General features: G+C 38.6%; 4 protein-coding genes across 7 annotated transcripts in view; 2 read left to right on the forward strand and 2 right to left on the reverse strand.

The window, feature by feature from the left end:
• The window catches only part of ubxn6 (UBX domain protein 6), a 409082-nt gene that overhangs the window by 60197 nt on the left and 323294 nt on the right, over positions 1 to 25591 (forward strand). The window lies entirely within an intron of this gene.
• LOC133984851 (signal-transducing adaptor protein 1-like) lies at positions 71 to 8540 on the reverse strand. The gene is made up of 13 exons (XM_062424334.1): positions 8371 to 8540; positions 6637 to 6708; positions 6406 to 6525; positions 6256 to 6312; positions 5910 to 6061; positions 5265 to 5396; positions 4716 to 4785; positions 3932 to 4034; positions 3695 to 3784; positions 2904 to 2978; positions 2731 to 2778; positions 1815 to 1958; positions 71 to 1515 (listed from the first exon to the last, which is right to left on the reverse strand). Exons 1-13 carry the CDS (start codon positions 8455 to 8457, stop codon positions 1463 to 1465), a joined length of 1203 nt encoding a protein of 400 aa, XP_062280318.1. The 5' UTR covers positions 8458 to 8540; the 3' UTR covers positions 71 to 1462.
• LOC133984600 (ras-related protein Rab-11B-like) lies at positions 10917 to 14403 on the forward strand. Its single transcript, XM_062424022.1, has 5 exons — positions 10917 to 11062; positions 12403 to 12598; positions 12689 to 12882; positions 12977 to 13057; positions 13593 to 14403. Exons 1-5 carry the CDS (start codon positions 11023 to 11025, stop codon positions 13736 to 13738), a joined length of 657 nt encoding a protein of 218 aa, XP_062280006.1. The 5' UTR covers positions 10917 to 11022; the 3' UTR covers positions 13739 to 14403.
• On the reverse strand, positions 16448 to 25584 carry marchf2 (membrane-associated ring finger (C3HC4) 2). Of its 4 annotated transcripts, none has more exons than XM_062424548.1 (5): positions 25408 to 25584; positions 21295 to 21496; positions 20988 to 21192; positions 20577 to 20786; positions 16448 to 20338 (listed from the first exon to the last, which is right to left on the reverse strand). In XM_062424548.1, exons 2-5 carry the CDS (start codon positions 21474 to 21476, stop codon positions 20180 to 20182), a joined length of 756 nt encoding a protein of 251 aa, XP_062280532.1. In that variant the 5' UTR covers positions 21477 to 21496; positions 25408 to 25584; the 3' UTR covers positions 16448 to 20179. The 4 variants fall into 4 exon arrangements, with proteins under 4 accessions (XP_062280532.1, XP_062280533.1, XP_062280529.1 ...); XM_062424549.1 differs by having other exon boundaries at positions 20997 to 21192; positions 21295 to 21565; XM_062424545.1 differs by having other exon boundaries at positions 21295 to 21565.

Below are 25591 nucleotides of genomic sequence, written 5' to 3' on the forward strand. Positions count from 1 at the left end.
TTGCCATGTTGCTCCTTCTGTATGCATCTCCTGAATAACTGTAGCCTGCAATGCTTTAAAGAAGCGTCCTGCTGAGAATTATGTTTACTTTATTTCACATGCTGACAGATGTCACGATTTATTGTAAATAGTTTAATTTTTCCACTATAATGTATCAGTCATTGTGGTAATAAAGGAGTGAGAGCACTTTGTTCTGTTCATGGATGTCTGTTTCAACCAGGAAATAGACAGAACGAGAAGAGTTTAAAGAATACAAAGTAGGCCAGGTACAAAACATCATAAAACTGTTTCATTTCTGGTTGTTTTTCAACTGCTGCATGGCACATACTAAAACATTTTGTTCACTTTTCTGATTTGATGCGACAGAAGCAAATCAGTTGTTGCACTAATCACAAGCCAACTCTAATTTAATTTCTGTGATTTGTGTTCATTCACGGTTGACTTCAGCTTATACAGACAGGCAGTAGCACACTGGTTACTATATATATATATATATATATACATGTACAACAACATGATGCCTCTGAGGCAGAACAAATGACAAAAAAAGGTTACAATAAAATAAACCGGTCACAAGTGACACTTCAAAATGATACAAAAACAACACTGATATAGGAAATTTGATCAAATCTGATTAGGAAAATGTACATCATTGTCAGTGGTATATGTGCAAAATGTTCAAGAGAAACATGGTGAAGATAATGTGACATGTACACCCGTCTTTACAGTCAATTCATTTGCTAATGAGTGCCTGAGAAGAGTGAATCGATCTTCAGAGGCTTAACTGCTGTCAGCCAGCCAACGAGGAGGGGCAGAGCCACGATGCAGAGCCACGATGCAGAGCCTGTTTGGGTAACACTTTACTATAAGGGTACAAATCATGTATTTAAGTAATGCATAACTAATGCATGAATTAATGAAGTATCGTGAATTCCTGATGAGCACCATACATTAATGATCAAGTCACTATGTGATCAGTTCTCATATAATAGACCATCAGTTGGGGAATGTTTATTCACAGTTACCTCCTGCATTAATTGATATGTGACAAAATTAATTACATAAAAGTTTATTTTAGGACTTTCTCAGCCTCTGATTAAAAAAAAACAACTTCATATTTCTATGAGAGTAGAAGTTATCAGTTTATTGTGTAGGCCTGTGGCACTTCTGTTGAGCTTAATTTGTAAATTTACATGCTGAATGATTTTAGTTTTAGTGCATCTTTCTGTTCTGTGCTACACTCCACTGCTTTCAACAACAACACACAAAACAACAAATCATGTTCCACCCACTGTGTTGTAAATGTGTTAAAAATACCACTAGGCCTATTCTGCATGATTTATACCCTTATCATAAAGTGTCACCAGTGTTTGTGATGCTGTGTGTGGAAACGCAGCTCTTGCAGCTGCAGACGGGTGGTTCTGTGCAGGTAGTGATTGTTTGGAAAGGCCACCAGGAGAGGTCACTCTACACACCTTGCATGTTTTTCCAACTTCAGTTTCAGCTCTGATATCGCTGCGGGCAAAATGAGATTGTCAGACTGTGATCTTTGGCAAAAGAGTAAAATAGGAGCAGCATTGTATGATGTTTATTTATAAGGCTCTTCTGCAAAAAACTGTCCAGTTACCTCTGCTCTCTGGCAACATTTAAATACAGTACTTACAATGTCAGGTCATTTTAACATTAGCTGAACCTTTTGTTCACACTTTTTTATTTCACTTGAACATTTTAAAAGGTTGTACTAATATATTTGCAATTACACTTATACATTTTTTTCTTTATTGTGAAAAATAGTATAAGCCGTGTGGACTTACTCTGCTCTAGAGGGTCTGACTGGGCTCTCAACTTTCTTCTGTTTGTAGAAAGGACAGGGACGGATAACAATGCAGCCGGGGCTAACTTGCGAGGAGGAGGAGTTGGCGGGATTATTGCTTTCTTTGACGCTTTCATATCAGGTTCTACAGAGGATAAAAGACACACATGAAAAACACAACTATATAAAAAAAAACAAAAAAACATGCGAGTTCAGTCATGCAGCAGTTAAAGGGAATATCCTCAAATTCTAATTAGCCAAAGCAGTGCAGAATATTATTGATGTTGACATGTAATTATCAATAAATTAACAATAATATGCAAATATAAGCAATCATTTCAAATAAAATATAATTTATTGCACAATGTTATATATAATGTATATAATGAAGATGTTTCACCAATCCTCAAAATGATGTTAAGACTTTATAGATAATATTCAAGGCTTAGCTACATTATAAACATACTGGTTCCCTATGAGCCACAACGCTGCCTGAGATCTACAGACAAGAGTCTTCTAGTTGTTCTTCCTACCCGTCTTATGACAAAAAGGAGCTGTGGAACTCGCTGCATCTCAGGCAAGCAAAATCAGTTTCAGAATCTTATTGCCTTATTTTATTTTTATTTTCCTTGTCAGAATTGTAAATGTTGCTCTTTCTATGTTTTATTTAATGGAAAGCACTTTCTAATGTTGTTTTGAAAAGTGCTATAAATAAAGTTATTATATTATTATAATATGTGTTTTATTATTATACTATTATAATAAAATACATTAAATAACAATTACATTCAATTCTGCTCATGACCATACAGGAAAGAATGTGTGGAAGGAATGATCCCAGTAAAAAGAATAATAACATTTATCAGGAATAATAATTCTCACTGAATGTCTGAGATGGAAAAATCAGAGAGACTCACGTGGAGGAACAGCTGAGGAATCTTCTTTCTCTTGTTCTGGCTCCTTCGCTGTTAACACAGACATTAGTTAGCAGTAGCCGTGGAAAAAATGAAGTTACACCTGTTTGTGTTTGAAGGGTGAATGAGCATAGCGAATGGCAAGAATGATGGATGGATTGATAGATGGGACTTACGCATGTCATTCAGATACAAACTTTCCTCCACAGCTGCTTCTAGTACTGGTTCAGGACTCTGTAACCTTAGAGACACTGTGAGACGAAACATGAAACCATCATTATAATTATTGCAGGGGTTAATATGAGACATAATGACACCCAGCTTTAGAGGAGCTGGCCAGAGGCAGTATGAACATGTACAGAATGTTCAGTAAAATAAAGGGTGACAAAGTTTGGTTTTTGGGGGGTTTTTTTTACATTTGCTTTATTTACTTAGTCCATAATAAAACAGCACAACACCCTGTAGAGGAATTTCAACCTGTAGCCACCAAAGTTGACAAAGCAAGCAAACCATGAGTGATGGGTGTGTGAGGGTAAGTGGACTTATTGTGTGCAATCATACCTCCACCAGATAAGCCCAGCCGTACCACAATAGATCAAAAAGCTATTTCAAGCATAATGACTGATACCAAGTGGAAAAAATTAGGTCACACCGTTTCTAGGAATGTAGTAAATGTATAATTTTTGACTGTTAATTCAATTTCTTTTAAATGGGACTACATTATACATATATAAGAAATCAACTGAAAGTAAAGTTTCATGTGACACTGACATGGGAAAAAAGTCTGAGATTAACCGAACAGTGTAAATATTTGAGTGGCTGCGTGCGTGCGTGCGTGTGTGTGCGTGTGTGTGTGTGTGCGTGCGTGCGTGCGTGTGTGTGTGTGTGTGTGTGTGTGGGTGTGTGTGTGTGTGTGTGTGTGTGTGTGTGTGGGTGTGTGTGTTCTTATTAATGGACAGTACAGTACCTGGTTTGGGAGGTACACTTGGTGGGAGAAGGAATGCTGGGGCATCCTCAACTGTTGTTTCTCCATTTTCATTATCAGATCGAATAAAAGCTGTTTAAAAAAAAGAAAAGAAAAAAAAGAAGCCAGAACTTACATTAGTCATGTTGGGTTTATTTTTTAAGCTAAAAACTAAGTGAGTGGATAAGAAAGACAGAAAGAGAGAAGAAGTGAAAGAGAAGGTGAAGTGTTCGTACATACAGATATTCTTCTCGTATGCTTCCTCTAAGATGAGGGGAATCAGCACTCTGTCCGTTTTTTCTACTAAATAGTTGATCACATCATGCAGCGTGGCACAGGGGACCTGCATGGAGAATAACTTCTTTTGAACAACTTAAAGACAATAAAATACCTGCAGAAAATGATAGTTGATTGTGACTCTGACATTGACACTGCAAACATAAGACTTGACTCAATAACCAGTTTTAAAATTCTTGCTGTTTAAAGTATTTTAATTAACAATATGTGTCATGAGTGCCGAGAAGTAAAACCACGTACAACTGAGTAAACTATGTGAAAACAAACTTCCCTAATGTACACACACACACACACACACACACACACACGCACACACACACACACACACACACACACACACACACACACACACGCACACGTACACACACACACACCCATACACAGTGTGTGCACCACTTTACACCAGTTATATAGTAATTCAATAGACTGATCAAACATCACGTATCACTTTTATCTTTCTTCCGTGTTTCCCAGGAATCACTTGCCTCTGTTCCAACAGGTCATGTGTTATTTTGAGGTTAATCTGCAACTCCTCTTTCACCTGAAGCCTCATTAACAAAAGCATTTCAGCTATTTAGTGCAACTGGTTCTTTCTTATTTACTGTTAGTTACTACCAAGTGGTTTTAGCAAGTTGCATAAAGGGAACGCTCATTAATAAAAAAAAAGGCGCTGCCAATCTATTTTTTTGTGTTATGTATTTTCCAAGGACAATAAATATATACATACAGGAGTGTCCACATCAATGATGAAGCCCCCGTTGTGTTTTCGAGTCACGCGGTAGTGTTTGAATATGGAGCTAATGGAGAAAGAGAGAGAGAGGGAAGAGATCAAAACACACAAATGAACAAATGATTAACTGTCAAGTCAACAAAATGCCACTATCAATACATACAGTACCAGTCAAAAGTTTGGACACACTTTCCCATTCACATCAATGAGAAAGTGTGTCCAAGCGCTGGACTGGTACTGTATATCAAAAAGAATAAAAGTAGTAATCCTAATCCTAAATTTTTGAAATCTCTTTAATAAGGTGAATAAACTGGTCAACCGAATTAATATGCGTGGGAATATAAATAAGTGATCTGTAATGGCTACTTTTGGGGGGAAATTTTAGACCTGTGACGGCATGTCTGGGGACAAAAGCTGCGTTCCCAATTGGGAAAGCGCCTATTTTTGGATCAGTGGTTAAGGTTAGGGTAAGTCTCCAGGAAATGAATGCACATTTATGTCCCAAATGTCCCCAAAGTGTGTGTGTGTCTGTGTGTGTGTATGTACCCATCAAACTCCTGTCTGGTGGTGATGGCGAAGGAGTATCCAGTACTCCCCGGCCTCAACAGCAAGTTTCCTCTCTTAGCTTCTCTTTCAAGCAGCAGCTCTGCCTCCAGACGGGACATGCTGTAGAAACAGCTGCAGGACGACCAAACATAGTGATGAGACAAATGGAAAAAAAACTGCTGTCAGTCATCTAACACTGAGCTCAGACGTTCATCCAGACCTCACAGATAGTATGTAAATGTGTATTTCTGGCTTTTGAGAAGAGAGCACATTTCCAGAATGCAGTTTTAATTGTTTCTTTACTAATACTAGACCCACATATACAGCAGATCTATTGTCACTGTCCAATTGCAACCATCAGTTGAACAGCCAAATGAAAAAAGAAAAATAGCCTTAATTAAAATTCTTTCTGTTTATATAAAAAATATGATTTTCACTGGAAAGTATTAAGTTTTAGTATTAAGAATAAAACCAAAGGCACATGTGAAATAATCTTTAAATACTGTAAAACTACTCAGCCTCAACATGCTTTTCTCAAATATCAGTTTTAATCATGTTTTTTGTGTCATGATATCATCCTTTTGTATTCAACATTATTTCACTAGAGCGTCAGTATTGATACTTTCCAGCATCGTCAATACTCACGCTGGCATGTCTGCATGGAGGGTGACGTAAGGATCGTTGTTGGTGACAGCAGGTGGAGGGACGTTATTTATTCTTTCCTTTTCCCGTTCCACTGTCTCTTTTAGCATGTGGATCTGTCCTGGTAGCAGGTTGAGGGAGGAGGGCACAGAAAGCTGCAGAGAGACAGGAAGCTTGTTGTAGTCTGTGCCGAGAAAAGGTGCAGTTATCTACATGTGGCCTGATAATTCAATAACATCAGTGTTGTATCACACTACTTCTTTTAAAGATAAACTATGTATTGTCACTGTTGATGATTAAAAAGTGTTAAAATAATAATACAAATGCATATATATAATACACCACAGACCTCAGTCACAGAGTGAATAAAGCCCTTCCACAGCTCACGAGCCTCAGCATTAGGGGCCTGTAGAGACAACATAGTGAGGAAAAAATGTGAGAAAAAGAGGATATACTCCATAAAGAGAATTTTAAAAATATCTTCCATATGTTCCATCACATTGAATTTGATGTTTTCATTCTTCATCTGGAGGTTCAGTCTGGCTGCATCCAAGTTACGATCCACGCTGCCGTCGTCTGTTATTGAGATCAATCCACTGAGATCCAGTTTCTCTATATACTGATGAAACACACACACAGATAGTGTTGATGTTATCAATAAACTGTTGGATCTAATTGGATCTAAATCTATGTTTTAGATTGCCCCAAATGTCTAGATAATGCAACTTACATTAGCATCTCTCTTCTCATTGAAAAAGAAGAGCGTGTTTCCACACAGGCACGTCCACATTTTCCGAGTTGTCTGTACAAACACAGAGGAAGACATTTTAAGAGGTAGCACGTCAAACAGAAAAAACAGAAAGAATGCAGACATGAATATTGATAAAGAATACCAATTTCTATTCATGATAGAAACAATGCAAAGACAAAAAAGGAAGAATGAAAAGACAATGAATGCATGTTAAACAACAAGGAAATAAACTGGACAGCTGTAGTCTTTGCATTCTTTGATATGACTTAATGAGTCAAGCATTGAGTAACAATAACAGACACCAGTGTGTGTGATAGTAATGACAAAATGTAGTTATTGACTTGTTTGGACAGAAGGAAATCAGGCAAATGTAACTGTGGTACCAGTCTAGTCCTGGACTGCAAAACGTTTTAATCTTAAAAGGAAGCAGTCCCAAATAAATCTGTAATGTAACTCCAGCTGTCATCTGGCATCAAATGTGGATTACTGAATGGGCCTACTGGGCCAAGGGCTAAGGGTCCAAGGGCCCAGAGCCTCTGTGTGATTGCTGTTATTACCTTTACAATTCTGGTTGCAAAGTCAAAAGGCTTAGTCATTCATGTCATCAACAGAGCCCCAAAAGTGTAAGTGTATTTTAAATCCTGTTGAATATGTGAATTTAGTTATTGTGCTTTTGGCTATAAATCAGCATACCTGCCCTGCTGGGGGATTGGAAGGGGGTTCATTGTTTCATAATCCATCTATGTCAGGGATATTGTTTAAGTGTCCTGCATGTTACCCCTTTGATATTCATGTGCTTTCAGTGGAGTGTATACAGTCTCTTATCAGTAAGGGCAGGGCAGAAAAAACAGACACGATTCATTATTCGTAAAGCCTGCTTTGCCAGTTTCCGTCTATGGCACCTTGAGCAAGAAAGCAGTCAAACCAGTTAAAGAGACGTCACTGCAGTTTACCGCCTGCTGAAAAACTCGAGTCAAAGTCCACACAACTTAAGAGGAAATCATATTATTACTGGCTGCTCCACCCACAGAAAACAACACTGAACCCGACTGTTCAACCTTACACTGTGCTTGAAGTGTGTCAGTAAAGCAGTGAGCAATAATGCAATAATGAAGCACAGGCTGGTGTAGATAAGTGTATTAATAAAAAATAAAATCATGACAACAAAATAAAGGATCAGCTATCTAGATGAATCATTTCAGTAAAGCAGATAAATTAATTTCTCTAGCATGGGCTGAGTGTCATTTAAAATGTAAGAGTGTAAGAATGATCCCTGACATCACAATAATCTGGATTATCTAACACTCAACTATCTCACCTTGTTGTTGGACTGGTTATCTGTTTCTGTCTGACATGCCGAGACACACATACAAAACACACACCAAGCCCGAAACTGTGAAATTTTCCAATGCCCACACACATACATACACATCAACATCACCAGAAGCTTTATCTATATTAGACTATTAACAGTCACTAAACTATACAAATTAATTTGTTATGCTCCAAAACCAAATCTTGGCATTTTCCTCTCAAACTGATGATGTTATGAGTGATTTCTGTGATATATGTTGATAACAATAAAATACCTAAAGCCTTCATATCACCAACAGCTAGAAGAATACAATTATCATACCAATAGTGTGTAATCACAGTGTGTAGTCACAAACAGACACACACAAATAAACCAATCTCTCCCTTCTGTTGGTTTACCTTATCTTTAAACGATCTCTTCTCCAGGTATCCTTCATAGTAACAGTGTGGCAGCTGACTCCTCTGTCGTCCTGTTCGTTTTGCCATCAAAGTGTAGAGGCTAACAATAAACCTATGATTAATCAAAACTCATACACAGATAGTTCTATGTGGTAGATTTCATGCTCAGCTTGCACTGACTGCAGCTCCCTTGTATATGAGAGATGGGAGGGGGTGGTACCGTATCTGCACGTCACCTGTCACAAAGAGTTGACAGGGTCCTCCCCACTGATTGGTTGATAAGTGCAGTGGGCAGGCTTTAAAAAAATATCTACAGGTAAGACTGCTTCTGACGAAGTCTTTCGCAAAGATGGAAAACACCTGCTTGAGCATCATTCGTCTACATCTTTACAAGTTTCATGTACAAGAACTGGCAAAACAAGCTTTTAAACTAAAGTTGGGCTATTTTTAAGGCTGCAACTAAGGATTATTTTCATTATTGGTTAATGTGTTGATTATTTTAATCAATGTTTTTTGATTCATAAAATGTTTTTAAAAAAAACAGTGAAACATGTTGATCATTGTTTCCCAAAGCCCAATGTGACATCCTCAAATGTCTTGTCCACAACCCAAAGATAATCAGTTCACTGTCACAAAGGACTAAAGAAAGCAGAAAATATTCATATGTAGGAAACTGGAATCAGAGAGTTTGAGAAGTTTCTTCTTAAAAATGATTCAAAATCATTAATAAACTATCAAAATAGTTGCCAATCAATTTAATAGTTGCACCTAATTGATTAATTAACTAATTGCTGTAGTTCTAGTAGTTTAGTTGAGGAACTAACTCTGCTGTCTTTGAAAGACTATTAACAAAAATGTTAAGAGCATTCAACATATAGTTCAGTGTCTGTCGCCTGGTGAATATATGATATCAAGCCATGTAACACTAGTGGTTGTTATTTACAGTTTTCTGGTCAGAGGCCTGGTTGCTGCATGCTATTGTTATCTAGATCAGCAGGCAGTGATTTGAAATATTTGGAAAGGGTGAAGCAGAGGGGGGTGGGGGGTGGAGACATTAGAACTGCAAGGATTAGTTGACTAATCAGTTAGTCGATTAACTATTTTGTCAATCACATAATTGTTGCTGTCATTTTTCAAGAAAAACTATATTCCAAATATACAGTGGTTTCAGTTTGGCAGATGGATCTCATTGGATCTTATTATGTATTTGTCAGTGCACAATATGCCTCTGAACAGAACTCAGCCTATACTGATAATGTGCTTGTGGCAAAAGGCAAAGATGGTGGCGCCCTCTGCTGGCGTTTTTAGTAAACTTGGAACCTATCAAATATACCAATGGCAATTAATTACAACTATTGCAGGCTAATGGATCGGTCCGGCAATAAATTCTATTTTCTCAAAAGGTTGTAATGATTAGTTTTTTCTTGTATCTGTTTTAGTGAAGTGTTTGATTCAACTTTATTTTTGAGGCTGTAATACTTAGACGTACTTCCATTAGCCTATTGTGTCCGTTTACATTAAGAGAGAGACAAATAACGTTGAGACACTACTGTATTTACTTTTTCAAAGGGGAGCTACATTTGTATTAATCCAGCACTGTATTTCTTTTGATTCTTTAAGATTTGCTAATCAGTATGGACACCAAGAGATCCAGTCTGGCCCAGTGTTTGTTTGTAGATCAAAAATTATTTTTTATAGATTATGAGACAACCAAAGGTCTGTGCAATTTTTATTTTCAGTGTATTACATGAAGCATGTTTCCCTGCTGGGCCATAACTGACAGTTTCTCAGATCTTTCCTATAGGTGTTTAGTAAATATAATATTTGATGTGATTCCATCATTCCATCAATTAACACGGGTATACTTTTCTTTCCGAAAAAGCAGACATTAGTCCAGATACTAGCTCATATTTCAACTTAATCTTTTGTATTATAAAACGAATAGCAAATAGATTAACCACTCGTTTTTGTTGTTCAATAGCCTACTCGTTCCTGGAAAGAAATGGAATGACCAAAAGATACACGGACCAATAACTTCCGGGCGACAGAAATTGGCAACATTTAATATCAAAAACAAATTCGGCCCTGGGGCGTTTTGTTAATTTTCAGTTTTTTTGACCTGAGCCTAAAATCAAAACACATTGTATCACATTCATAAACAAATAATGAAATAAAAAGCCATTTTTTGGATTTTGGATTCTCAAATGAATATCAAATGAACGAATGATACGAGACTCACTCTTATATAGCCTACATCCATGGCTTTGATACTGCATAATCAAACGTGCTATCTGTTAACAAAAGTGTGAAAAACCTTTTGTCAAACTGCGGCATTGTGTTATCGACGTCTATTATCTGTTGCTGAACGTATTAAATCGTTTTCTTGGTGTATTTCAACAGCTACTGTCACTAGGAACAAACCACAGCGCCATAAGTTACCAGTTAACACCATAGACGTGTATATATGTATATGGTTAACACGGTCACGAGTAGATCCGCAACACCGGTACGTCACGTGACCGCGCAATGCTAACGCAGCCCTCTCCCTGAGCTGACTGTCTGCTGTCATCTTGAACAACAGCACCCCGAGTCAGGGAGGGTGGATATTTTCTGTCATCCCCGCAGTCTCTAGAGAGCTGATCGTATCAGACAATGGGGAACAGAGACGACGAATATGACTTCTTGTTCAAAGGTGAGCAGGACGGTGGCCACTTGTAGATAACCTTGTTTGATGTCTTGTAGCTGCGGTTTAATATCTGCTAACTGTAGCTAGCCACACTGTTTTCGGTCGTGACTTTTCACACTTGTCAATTCGTATTCACCTCACACACTCACTGCTACCTTCGACCTTTTAGCGCTTTTATTTCTGTCTAGGTTTGCGACTAACCTCCAGTCTTGCTTAGCGTACGTGAATTTGACAGAAAGTAAAGGGCGTGTAGTGAGTTAGCCCCGCAAGCTAGAAGCTAGCTTAGTCGAGCTGACGGAGCTATTACATGTTTACAGTAACTTAAGCAATAAGTCAATTCAACCTTATTGTCACTGAAGAGACATTCATCTTCACACAGGCAGCTGTATACAACTCAACTATTTATACAGCAACACTAACAATGGCCCATACTGTCATTCAATAGGAAGGAGAAACAAGATTTTCCTTTGTGGGTTGATCACAAAGCTGTAGTCAGAAGGAGGAAAACTCTTGTTTGGCTTTGGTTTTCTTGTCAGATTTCTGCTTCAACTGATCACAGTCAAATTTTCACCACCATCAGTTTCTTTGTGATGGCCAGTGGGAGATCTAAAAAAATTTAGTTTTTTTCCCCCCATAAACTTAAGTGATCCTTTAATCCTGTAGAGATAACTAAACATAATTTAAAACAATCAGCATAAAGAGCTGCTTTATTGTCATGTCATATATCTAGTCACATGCACATATTAGATTTTATGGGGGAGAGAGAGATTGCTGTACTTCACACCTGAAGTGTCAGTGCAGTGACTCTTAACACTAATATTTGACTGAAGACACAGCAGAAACACACAAGCCTTTATCACTCCTATTTAATATATAAAACATTAAAGTATAGGCCAGTTCCAAATTGGCTGCTGGGAGTGTCAAACATGGATTGGAGATACTGATGACTTGAAACAACAACGCAGGAACAGGGGCCTCAAGAAACTGTTGAGTCAGATTTCCCAGTGAGCTGTTTTTTTCACGCTTCTTCCTGCATCACTCCCAGCAGGGCAAAGTCTGATAAGGTTTTCTCTGCACAGAAAGAAAGCAGCAAAACCAGTCAGCTCTTTGACCGATAATGGCAATGACTGAATTATATAATGTGACTCCACTGTGTTGTATAATTCTAGTTGTTTGACATGTTTTGGGTGACTGTCAGCACCAATGTTTATGTGTCTGTCGTTTTAAATATGCCATTCATTTATAGCATTAAAGTCACTTTAAACAATGAAGTAACAGTTGCTGCAGCAGAAATGGATTGAGGCAGTTGAGACATGCTCATATTTCACTATTTTCTTTGGTTGTAGTCGTACTAATAGGAGACTCTGGAGTGGGGAAGAGTAATCTGCTGTCCCGCTTCACAAGAAATGAGTTCAACCTGGAGAGTAAGAGCACCATTGGGGTGGAGTTCGCCACCCGCAGCATCCAGGTGGACGGCAAGACGATAAAGGCTCAAATCTGGGACACAGCTGGACAGGAACGCTACAGAGCAATCACCTCAGCGTGAGTATTTTCTTTGGGTTTACACTAGTGAATATTGATGCAAATGTTGTGCTGAAAAAAATTAAATTATCTGGTGTATATTGTCACCAGGTATTACCGGGGTGCAGTCGGAGCTCTCCTCGTTTACGACATTGCCAAGCACTTGACATATGAGAATGTGGAGCGCTGGCTGAAGGAGCTGAGGGACCACGCTGACAACAACATCGTCATCATGCTGGTTGGAAACAAGAGCGACCTCCGCCACCTCAGGGCAGTGCCCACTGATGAAGCCCGAGCTTTTTCAGGTAAAACCACTAAACACTGCCTCCTAAGAATCTGAAAAATACTTCAACTATGTACATTTTTTTAAAAACATATCTTGATTCTCCCCCACATCAGAAAAGAACACTCTGTCATTTATTGAGACCTCAGCGCTGGACTCCACAAATGTAGAAGAAGCCTTCAAGAATATTTTAACAGGTAGGAAGAGCAAGACACAGTAAAGTACATCACCTAATGCATTCTGAACCCTCTGAAGTAGTTGAAGAAGTAACAAATTGCATTCACTCTCATCACTGTACAAAAGTGTTTTTTGTCTCCTTTCTTCAGTATTAAAAAAAAAAAGTGATTGTAGTGTAACTGTTATAGTTTGCTACAATTTACAACTCTAATTTTCCAGCCAGCATGTGCACTAATGTACATGTTACAATTGTACTTGCTGACGTGTAAATACTCAGTATTTATGTAAGGATCATGTAACGTTTTTTCCTTATTCTCATATATAGCAACTACTGTCACTATAAAGATTCATTAACGATTTAATGAGATGGTGAAAACATCTGTCACTATCTGAAAAAATGGTATGAAACATTGATGCTATACAGTTGGCTTATTATTTTACCATTTTGACATGAAACTGCAGACCTAGTTTTCTACAAATGGGAATATATAATTTCAATACAGCTACATATATAGTGAAATGAAAAGAGTCTTTTTCTTGGATTTCCCTCTGCAGAAATCTACCGTATTGTGTCACAGAAGCAGATAGCGGACAGATCTGCACACGACGAATCTCCAGGCAACAACGTAGTGGACATAAGTGTCCCACCAACCACTGACGGGCAGAAAGGCAACAAACTTCAGTGCTGCCAGAGCCTGTGACACTCAATCTCATGACACTCTCTTCCTCCAAATCCACCTTGACATTACATCACCTGTGCACTTTTTGTTCCCGTTTCTCTGCTCACGGCCAAAGCCCTTCTCACTCTACCCTTTTCTTTTTCTTTCTCTCATTGTTTTCTATAGTACTTTGAACCCACTTGTGCTTTTCTCTTCTGCCATGAAAGAAAACTTTAAGAAGCCTTTATGTCACTTGATCAGTCGAGTTGTTCATGGAGTCAATGTGAAGGTTCCTGCAATGCAGGAACGAGGCAGTTGCCGCTGTCTTAACGAAGCTTGTGAAGTTGTTTGAACTCTACTGAAACGCTGTCATGTACTGGGAGGCTGTGAAGCATTTCAATGAAAACCACTAGATGGTGCTGTGTACATAAACTAGAGGCAGTTACTCCAACCTGGTGAAGCAGTATTAAGCGATTGACAGTGCGGTTCTGGTTTTCTTCTTACATCAATTAACTTATCATGCCAAAAAATATCCTCATGATGTATTTATTGAAGAATACTTGGCTTAAGTTGTCATTGTTTTACTTTCAATTGAAGGACTGTATAAATTTACAATAAAACTCTTGACAAAACTAATATGTTGAACTCCTGTATTCCTTCTGGAAATTAGCTCTCTCTGGTCAGGTTTGTCAGACTTGAGTCTTGCATCATCAAACTGGGACTAGTTTTCAAGGTAACTTTGCAGAAAAAAACCGGAAAAAATGTCATTCACTCTGGATATTGAATTGAAATAAAAGGAGCTCCTAGCTGTACTGTGTGCTGTAATAACTTGAAACTGATAAAAGTAATAATAAATAAAAATTTACTGAAAATTAACCAATGAAAATCAGACATTGCTTTTGAATTGTGGTTCAACAGAATAATTTAAAAAAACAAACTAATTAAACAGGCCTGGACAAAAATGATGGTACCCTTAACTTAATATTTTGTTGCACAACCTTTTGAGGCAATCACTGCAATCGAACGATTTCTGTAACTGTCAATGAGACTTATGCACATGTCAATAGGTATTTTGGCCCACTCCTCATGAGCAAACTGCTCCAGTTGTCTCAGGTTTGAAGGGTGCCTTCTCCAGACGGCATGTTTCGGCTTCTTCCACCAATGTTCAATAGGATTTAGATCAGGGCTCATAGAAGGCCACTTCAGAATAGTCCAATGTCTTGCTCTTAGCCATTCTTGGGTGTTTTTAGCTGTGTGTTTTGGGTCATTATCCTGTTGGAAGACCCATGACCTGCGACTGAGACCAAGCTTTCTGACACTAGGCAGCACATTTCCCTCCAGAATGCCTTGATAGTCTTGAGATTTCATTATACCCTGCACAGATTCAAGACACCCTGTGCCAGATGCAGCAAAGCAGCCCCAGAACATAACCGAGCCTCCTCCATGTTTCACAGTAGGGACAGTGTTCTTTTCTTGGTATGCTTCATTTTTGCGTCTGTGAACATAGAGCTGATGTGCCTTGCCAAAAAGCTCCAGTTTTGTCTCATCTGTCCAAAGGACATTTTCCCAGAAACTGTGTGGCTTGTCAATATGCATTGTGGCAAATTCCAGTCTCGCTTTTTTATGATTTGCTTTCAACTGGTGTCCTCCTTGGTCGTCTCCCATGAAGTCCACTTCGGCTCAAACAACGACGGATGGTGCGATCTGACAGTGATGTACCTTGACCTTGGAGTTCACCTTTAATTTTTTTGGAGGTTGTTCTGGGCTCTTTGGTCACCATTCGTATTATCCGTCTCTTCAATTTGTCATCAATTTTCCTCCTGAGGCCACGTCCAGGGAGGTTGGCTACAGTCCTGTGGACCTTAAGCTTCTGAATAATATGTGCAACTGTAGTCACAGGAACATCAAGCTACTTGGAGATGTTCTTATAGCCTTTACCTTTAACATGCTTGTCTATAATTTTTATTTTTAATCTCCTGAGACAACTCTCTCCTTTGCTTCCTGTGGTCCATGTTCAGTGTGGTACACACCATGTCACCAAACAGCACAGTGACTACTTGTAACCCTTTAAATGGGCAGACTGACTGATTACAAGTTTGAAGACACCTGTAATGCTAATTAGAGGACACACCTTAGTTTAACATGTCCCTATGGTCAAATTATTTTCAATCTTTTCTAGGGGTACCATCATTTTTGTCCAGGCCTGTTTAACTAGTTTGTTTTTTAAAATGATTCTGTTGAACCACAATTCAAAAGCAATGTCTGATTTTCATTGGTTAATTTTCTGTACATTTTTATTTATTATTACTTTTGTCAGTTTCAAGTTATTTCAGTGACCATTGTGGGTAATTCTTTCATTAACAGAGGGGTACCAACAATTTTGTCCACGTGTGTAGCTCTTAAATCTACATTTTGACTCAAGATATTGTAGTAATGCGGGTGTCACCTTGAGCCACTGTCATTTCAGTTGATATTGGGCTTCAGTGATGTTTACAGTATCGTCACACAGATTTGCAGTTAATCAAATTGCCACAAAGAGATCCTGGAGCCCTTGCTCCCCTGTGGGTCTGAGGTCCCAGTGCAAATTGCCTGTTTTGCCCTGCTGCTAATCCTTATGGTGTGTACATGTTTTGTAGCTGAGGGTAAAATATTTACAGACTTGCTAAAGCAGAATATTCTGAACTCACTAAGCTGCTTATACTTAAAATTGTGGATGAAATGTAGAGATTCTTTACCTCTTGAGAGCAATCCTATAGCAAAACTTGACAAGGTTTTATTCCAGATGTGTCTCCTTGTCCACTCTCTACATCAGCAGTTGTTTTTCATCAGGATTAATGGACACATATAGCTGTCGTCACAAACAGACTTACAGTAATGACATCTCATCCTCACTGGACTAAGAGGATGATCTGTAAACAGCCATATCATAGAACATGAGTACACACCTTCTCAAGAAAATAAACAAGCACAGAGCAAACAGTCAGACACAAATAGTGATGGTGACTGACACATGCACATAAACAAAGCAACAAATGACCCATTTTAACATTTCTTCTTCATTTATCCTCATGTTTTATTTGCATTGCAAACTATTCTTGGCTGATTGAAGGTACCAGTGTTTTGGTGAAGACATCTCTCTTTTTTCTCTCCACATCACACCATAAACACTGTAGTATTTCAAAATGTGAATACTAAAGAATTGCAACATGAACCACAAATGACACACATTAACATACCCACCCAAAAAAAAGACAAGTAAAATTCAAAGATTACAAAGATGTTATTTAACATAACACAACAGAAGCACATTAACATCTACATGTTAAGTTCCTTTCAGTCACAAACACAGAAAATGATTTAAAATCCCTTTCTAAATTTGAATTTAGGAAGCTTTTTATATATTACATTATGTGTAATGACACCTTAAAACTCTTTGGAGATTCAAATAGCTTTGATAACAATGACATGAAGAGGCAGGTAGCCAAAGAAGGACCTGTGTTGCATACGTTGTACATACTCTCATACTGCTCATGGCTGCACAAACCTTTACATTTTACATGACTTTACTGGGGTTAAAGCCTCGTTCATGACAAACAGTAAACAAATGGATGATCAAATGACTCATAAGCTTATAAGGCAGACGAGCCCCCCCGGGTGCATCGCAGTATTGCAGGATATACTATAATCCTTTGTTCTGAGATCAGTTAAAAACACAAACAAACGATTATCTGAGGCAGTATGTGGGACACCAGAAGCTAAAAAGTGTTAGCCTAGACAAGAAGACAGGGTAAGAAAACAACTTTTCCAGCTGCTGGTCACTGTAAATACCACAGCTGTCAGCTGTCAAACTGAAAAAATAAGGTTGCTTAACATTTGCAACCACATGACTAATATCAATTTCCCACCGTCAGTCTGTTGCTATGACTGACAGTTTCACAACAGCGTCAGGTAACCACGCCAAAAGAGTTGACAATTATTTTGACAGTTTGCATATTAATACTAATACAGAATCTTTCTAAATTTAAGTTTCAGTAGAATAACAATCAACACTGTGTAGGAGGGTAAAATCATCCATATTGAAGCTTACTGACCACAAATAAACAACATCTGCTCTGAAATTTGTCTGCTTATAATCTTTCCATATAACTCCTCAGTAAGAACACACACTAGTTTAAATAAGTGATTCAATAATAATATTTTTCAAGTCTGATTCTTATAAAGTTAAAAAAAAATGTATATATGTGTGTGTGTGTGTGTGTGTGTGTATTTTAAATAAAAAGGCATTAATAACACATTTTGGCCTCTGTACACTGTGGGTGATGTGCTGTATGTGCACTTAAGAACAAATCATGATCAAAGTAGCAATTAAAATATGATCATCTTTAAATAAGACTGAGACAAAGTGTCCCTCCACTGAAGAAATAAAACAATTGCTATCTTGGAATTAAAATTTAGTTTAGTAATAATAAACTTCATTACGACCAAGCTTCAAGCAAGTTTGAAATTTGCCTGATTGCTTTCAATACTCCCTGTGAAGTACAGCCAAGGTATTTTTAATTTCGCAACTATCAATGAAATCTTTTTTGAAAGAATAGTGAGTGTTAGGGTTAACATGTAGATGACCTCAAGTTACAACATATTGTTACACCCACTGTGTCATCATCAGGCCCATAGACTGGATTACACTGGTTTAAACAATTAAGTTCAGCTATTCAGTTCAGTTTCATCTTCAGGCTTCAACGTGTGAAAGTGCCAATTAACCATCTCCCTGTAACCCAAATTAAGTGGAATAAAGACATTTTAAAAGAGAATAAAAAATTGGATCATGTTGTGTCCTGGAAATCTAGAAACCAGGCTGTGTTTGGTTTGGAAAGCAGAGAACATCTGCTCAGATGTATTCAGAGCCACCATAAGTGAACTGATTATAAACTGCACCAACCTACTTACTGTATGTACAAGTGAAATCTCCCCCTAAACAAGTAACACAGCCAGTCCTTACTGGGCCATACTGCTCAGTAACATCAAAAAAGACAACATTCATCAAATGAGCTCAGAAAAGCATTTGCGCATCTTGTGGCTTCCTTGAAAGAAAAAGACTAAAACTTTTAGTCAGATTTGGCCTTGGTAGATCTTTCACCTTTGCATAATGGATCCACTATTAAAAGTCATTGTTGGTAGTTCCTGTCTGGCAGAAACACCAACACAGAAAATCACCTATGACAAGATTTTTTCCCCCATCACAACAGAGAAACTACACTTGACTACTAAGTTTCTGAGTCCCTGATTCCTTATGTGATCATAAACACATACACAAACACAGTACAGAGAAGAGGGAGAGAATTGTTAAATCAATTACTTCAATGGGCCATCAGAATGATTCTTTATCACACTGCATCAGCCACCAAACAATGCTTGTGAAAATGTACCTCGAAAAGCCATTTTGATGGAGCTTTCTTATCGATCATTATAAATATAAAGACCCACTTCTTAAGTGCTGATAATACAAGAACCTCCATGACAACACTGTTAAACCCCTACCTCAGTAGGAATAGTCAATAGTAAATCTGTTCATTCTTTAGTGGTTTAAAAAATGGTTTTACAATTAAAAAAAAGTTTTACCAAAGAAATATTAACAGCACTTGCATGCAAAACTGTGCATGTCGGTAGAGGTGATAAAGACCTCGATGCCCACAGTGCTTTATTGCACAATCTCTAATGTTGTGCTGCCACCCGTTCTCGGATGAGATGTGGAAATAAGTGCAGGAAAAAAAGTCCAACAGGCTAAGAGCTTCATGGTCCAATAGTGTCATCCCAGACAGCAAACTGCCACCTGTATAGTGAAATGTTAATTAATTGAAGGTAAGCTTCTCATTTTTCTCTCACAGATTAATATGGAATCAGCTCCTCAGTGGGCAATGTTGTGCAGAGAATGCAAGGCCTAAGTAGTTAAGTGCCCTGATATGACATGTATCGAGCAGTTTACACACTTCATCACTGCAGTAGAACAATCAATGAACCTGCTGTACTCTGCAGTCTTCTGTGGACCCCTGATCCAAAAAAAGCAGAACAATCATTACATTTTAAGTCCACTTAACAGGTTAATTTGTTCATCCCTTATTCTTCTATCACTGCTAGTATACGTTATCGTCACATCCAACACGATGAGACTGTTCACGTATATCTTCTGCACATCTTCATATGCTCTTCCATTCTTCAGTGCCTTTCACGTTAGCTTGTTGAAAACTCAGCATGAGGACTGATGGACTCCATTTAAATGTGCGTATTTCTGCACCCACAGGAGGAGCGCTTTTTAAAAATGTTGTGTGAAAAATGTACTGATAAGTCGAAGAAAAAAAAAGGGGAAAAACATGACAGAAAATGCCTACAAGTGCTTGTTGAAAGTCCATTCAGCAGGCATAATGCACAGAGTATCATCCCCAACAAGTAAATGGCACCGTTATCGTGGTTCATCTTCACGTGATCTCATACTATACTCTCATTGGCAGACTTCTTCATCAGTTTGGTAGAGAGCAAGGAATGCTGGGAAGAATTAGACTCCTTTGCTTCAGGAATGAGAAGACGTACTTTCTGATTTGTTCTTCTCCACTCGGAGTACAACTGACAGTGATAGCGGAAAGAAACCTGTACAGACAACCAGGTAGGAGAAGACAGAAGTAGGAAGTCAGCCAAATAAGTTAATTCTTTTGCTTTTTTTCTTTTTTTTTTTTTGGGTGAACGAGCTCAAAGTCCACTCACTTAAAAGAAGGTTTAAGGCTAATTTGCAATTTAAACCTAATACACTGCATCACAACAACTCAATGTCAAGATCATCTGCATTACAATAATGCTCCAGTGTGATCTGTAGGTGAATTATTCTTACCAGGGTCCAGAGGACGTAGATGGTAAAGAGGGCGATGGTGAGGGCTATGAGACCCACGGCCTGCAGCCAGCTCCCCAGCTGAAGATGGTCCTGAGCGCCGCTCAAGCAGAGCCAGCCTGAAATGGCTGCCAGGGGGGTGATAAACAGGAAGCACACCATGTCACAGAACAGCGTCCTCTTCTCATTACGAGGACCAGGGTCCCGCAGCCACTGTGGAATAAGAAGTAGGAGACAGAAAAAGAGAAGAGGGAGAGAATATATAGAAGCGGAAGAGAAACAAGGGAGAGGTAGAAAGACAGAAAGATGAGATGGGGAAAAAAGCTTTTTCACAAATGTTTATATGCACAAATATTCACAAACAGCAGCTCAGCAAGCAGAGAGATTGATGTTGACAAGGCAAAGCTCATTGACCTTTGTTACCTCTGTGAGAGGCCTCGGTCGGCGCTCGATGCTGAACTCAGTGTGGCAGAGCTCGCAGTAGCTGGTGTTGGAAGACGACAACCACTTCTCTAAGCAGCTCTTGTGCACTGTGCCGAGGGTGCCGGTGCAGTCGCATGGGGACAGGAGACCCTCGCTGTTACCACCTTCATGGCAAATACGGCAGATGGGGCCATCACTGAAACAATTTAAGAAAACAGAGCAGAACAAAGTTAAGACAACATCATTAAACGTGCTTGTTCTGGTTATTATTGTTCATGATAACCTGTGTGAACCTTACCTTTGTGTACAGACGGGTTTGAGCACGGACGACAGCAACCGTCCATCTATGGCTGTGACCTGGGTGACGTAGAGCGCCTGGCACCCATCCCCACCCGCTTCCTCAACGCTTTTTCCGACTCCTGTGCTGCTGGCACAGTCACACAGAGAGCCGGGCAGGTGGCAACACCCCCCCGTTGTCATAGTTACGGGGTGTCCAGATGCTGGTTGTAGAGTCGAGGATTTAAAGGGTTAGCAGCAATGGATGCTTCAAAGAGCAGAAAGCACCAATCCTGCTCGCCCACACGAAAACAGGAGAAAAATCAGGCTTAATAGCTTTTTCAAATAAATAATAAGGCATTATAATGTAATGGTAAATAAATATTATATTTTAACACAATAGAATGGTAAAGTTTAGACACTGAGGAAGATGATATTTAGGTGCTGCCTCAGAATCAACTCAGAAAAACTTTGGTTAATAAGGTTTAAAGCTAACAAATATTATATACATACATATAACAGTATAATATATAGCATAAAACAGTATTACAGTATAATATATAGCATATGACAGTATAACAGTATAATATATAGCATATAACAGTACTATTCTATATGCATTTGCCAATATTATCTAGGTACAGTAAGTTTCATGTTACAACAGTCCTCATTTAAGAGTCTGCTTCATGTCTCATTAGTTTCCGACCACGTGAGAATAACTTTAGGTTATCTACAAAGACATTTTGTCATTTACGAGACAGCTGTCAGTTTGGAGGTGGGCCAATTTGCCTGAAGCAACTGCTAATCCATTATAAAAGGCAAGTGTGATGGTCAGGGGCAGTGAGTGTGACGTGCAGCAGACTGATAAACAGCTGTCTCCCCTCAGATAACCCCTCAATACAGATAAAGCGACAGACAGCTGAATTTGCTACAGCCTTTATTGCATTTGTCTTGCTGTCTGGAAATGTGCGTTGTTCTGTACAGTTCAGATCAATTACAAACGGGTATTTCATGATTAAATGTTTTCATTCATGTTTTCAGAAAGAGAGGTTACATGACGCACAGGAAATACCAAAACATGTGTCTAATATGTGTGAAAGTACTGAAGTAGCTTTTTTACTTTTAAGGAATTGATGACACAGTTTGTCGGACACATATTGAACCTATTTTTGACCAGAGTTTTGGTCACGGTTAAATACTGGTTCGTCGTCGTTCCCACGAGGCCTCACTCTGCAACTGTAGCTTTGTACACGTCACTGTTACACCACAGCATAACACCCCAACTTGGATAATCCTACATGCTCGACAGTGATGACGCTGTGTTGTTTTTAAACAAGAGGCAGATGGTGCAGACACTCTGCTGTTAATATGAGATTTTGTTTCCTTTCTCCATCTCCTTATAAACAATTAATATAAGAGTTTCTTACAATCATTTTAAAACATTATTGTGATTAAGCTGCTGGTCAAAACAATAACAGCTGATGATCTAATTCATCCACACACAAAAAAACCTGCAATAATTTTACTGTATTTGTAAAGGATATAATATTCTATCTTTGCTGACACCATATTGTACAGAAGGGAAATATTTGACTATCGGACAACTGAGGATGTTTAAAAAAGTAGGACTGTATATGGTAATATCCATTCATAAGTATAATATTGTTGACATTTTCGACTTATTATATCTACATTTTATTTTCTGTGAGTTTTACCTTGCTGAATATTACTTTTTGTCACTACAATAATCTCATGTCCATACATTAAATGGTTACACCTTGTCTGGTATATTAAGTAACATCTGTTCTTATGCTGCAGATGTTACAAACGTGCTCACACCTGGTTTGTTTAAAACAGATTTAACAGAGCAAGATGATACATGGCTTTATGAGACCGATTGTCCAGAATTGCAAATGTTTGATGAAGCGTCAGGGCCTGAACTTGAACTTTATGAAACAGATCTCGGGTAAGATGAATGGGTAAACTTTTTTTTTCACCAAACTACACTGTAGAGATTTGATTGCCTCATTAAGATCACAATGAAAACCAAAACTAGTAGTCTGACATTATGTCATGTCCTTCATTTGGTGTATTATAGTTGACATAGGCTATTAGACAGTTGGTATTCATGTGTTAAATATCAGTACAACACAGCAATATTTTAATAAAGGACAGTATAGACCCATGGGATACGAGACATTGTTAAAAATCTGATGAGTATGGTGTATTATTATTATTATTATTATTAGTAGTAGTAGTAGTAGTCGTAGTAGTAGTATATAAATACATAAACACAATAAGGATTAAGAATCACAGTCCCTGACCCAGATAAACAAAAGGGGAGCCCCAAAATGAAGACAGCTCAGTTATTGTATAAAAACACATGAATGAAACAGGCTGATACATTTTGACATCAGCTGAGACAGAAATATTTTAGTAATTTTAGGCCAAACTGGTGTAAGTTACATTTTAAAAAACAGTTAACATGTGCAGCTGTATTAACTTCTGTCACCGTTCAGACGTCAAACGAGGACGCAGCTACCAGCACCGCTGCATCCAGCTGTTGTAGCCTTTGATGCAGACTATTGTCTGGCAGAGCTGTTCACAAGTCATTTTTTACAAGTCCAAGTCAAGTCTCAAGTCTTTGAGCTAGAGTCCAAGTCAAGTCTCAAGTCTTTGAGGGTCAAGTCCAAGTCAAGTCTCAAGTCTCTGGTCAAGAGTCCGAGTCAAGTCTCAAGTCTCTCGCCAACACTAAATCAAATTCAAATTCTGACCTTAGAGCTGTACAATCCTTCATCCTGATCAGTTAGCCTTGCGAGCACCTGCCCATGTCTGTTTTTGTGGTGTTTTAACTGTTTGCTGTCACTGAAGTTTGTATGTATGTATCTGTTTGTATGTTGAGATGCCCTCTCCTGAAACTGTAACCAAATATACCTTCGGCTATTACCTTGACCTAGACCTTGATATAGGACAGTATGAAAATGTACCAATTGTAGGTTCACTATAGAGAATCTACTGCAATGTGATGTGAAGAAACATACACTAAGAATTATTTCAATTCCATAACTGTATTTTCTTCAACCATAAAATAATTATTTTAACAATGTTGTAAAATACAACAAAATGAACAAAACATGAACATCACAGAAACACTGCAGTTTAGCACTGTGGTACAAACAGATGTTCATTATTTTTTTCTCCAAGCTGCCTTTTATCTGCTGCTTAACACAACACACAGCAGGGAATGTGTGGGGATATTATAAAATATATATATATATAAAATGACCATAGTTAACGCAACGTTGTGTTTTTTAATAATTAGTAGCGGAGCCACTAAGTTAGTGGCACTAAATAACGGAGTTGCGGTGGTTTCCTGTCTGAGCTTTCAAAATAAAACCTTTGCTATTGTGTGCTTCTTATTATTATTAACAAACAAATTTGGGGCTTGTAAATTACAGGAGAAATGACGGGAGGGCGGCGGGAGATGGGTTCGAAATATGGGAGAACCAGGGAAAAACGGGAGTGTGAAGGCATTGTATCCAAACGTAATGATCTGAGGCACTCCTGCTGAACTTGTCGCACTCGCCATTGTCAATGTCTGATACTGAAGATGCGCGCTTCACACATAGCGCATGCGCGTGGCATGACGTTGGTGTGTACATCTAGCTCAGAGCCAGAGATCATACAAAAAGATGAATGACAGATAAATAATGAGAATAATAATAATAACATGAAATAAAAGTTGTTCGCGAGTCTCAAGCCTCGAGTCGAAGTCAAGTCTGAAGTCTTTTGAGGTCGAGTCCAAGTCGAGTCTGAAGTCACAGTTTAGTGAGACTTAAGTGCAACTCGAGTCAGAGTCGCGAGTCCGAGTCCCCAGCTCTGTTGTCTGGAGCACAGATGTCAAAATAAAGCCTTCAGCTGAGCGGAGGCATGAACTAGCTGTGTGCGGCTGTTTTATAGAGACATATTTAACACATGGACGCCGACTATTGTATGAGATTGATTTGACTGTCATTTTGTTACCGATAGCTATTTTCTGTTCATGTTCATTGTCCAGTAAATAAACGTGGTCAGCTCGAGTCGCCACAGCTGTCAGAAGCTGCAGTCAGCTGCTAGCAACCACAAAAAAGCTTACCCCGTCCTTTTCTTTCTTCCTTTTCTTTTTTACTCCTCTTCCTCTCAGTGGAGTCCTCCTCCTGTGGCGAGCATTACTACCCAGACAGCCTCGTATTTCCGTCTCGTTTCATTTTGGCTAAAAGGTGTGAATAAACAGCATCAGGAGCTGAAGCTATGCCACTCAGCTCGCTGCTAGCTCTCAG

The sequence above is a fragment of the Scomber scombrus genome, chromosome 8, assembly GCF_963691925.1.
Source record: "Scomber scombrus chromosome 8, fScoSco1.1, whole genome shotgun sequence".
NCBI lineage: Eukaryota > Metazoa > Chordata > Actinopteri > Scombriformes > Scombridae > Scomber > Scomber scombrus.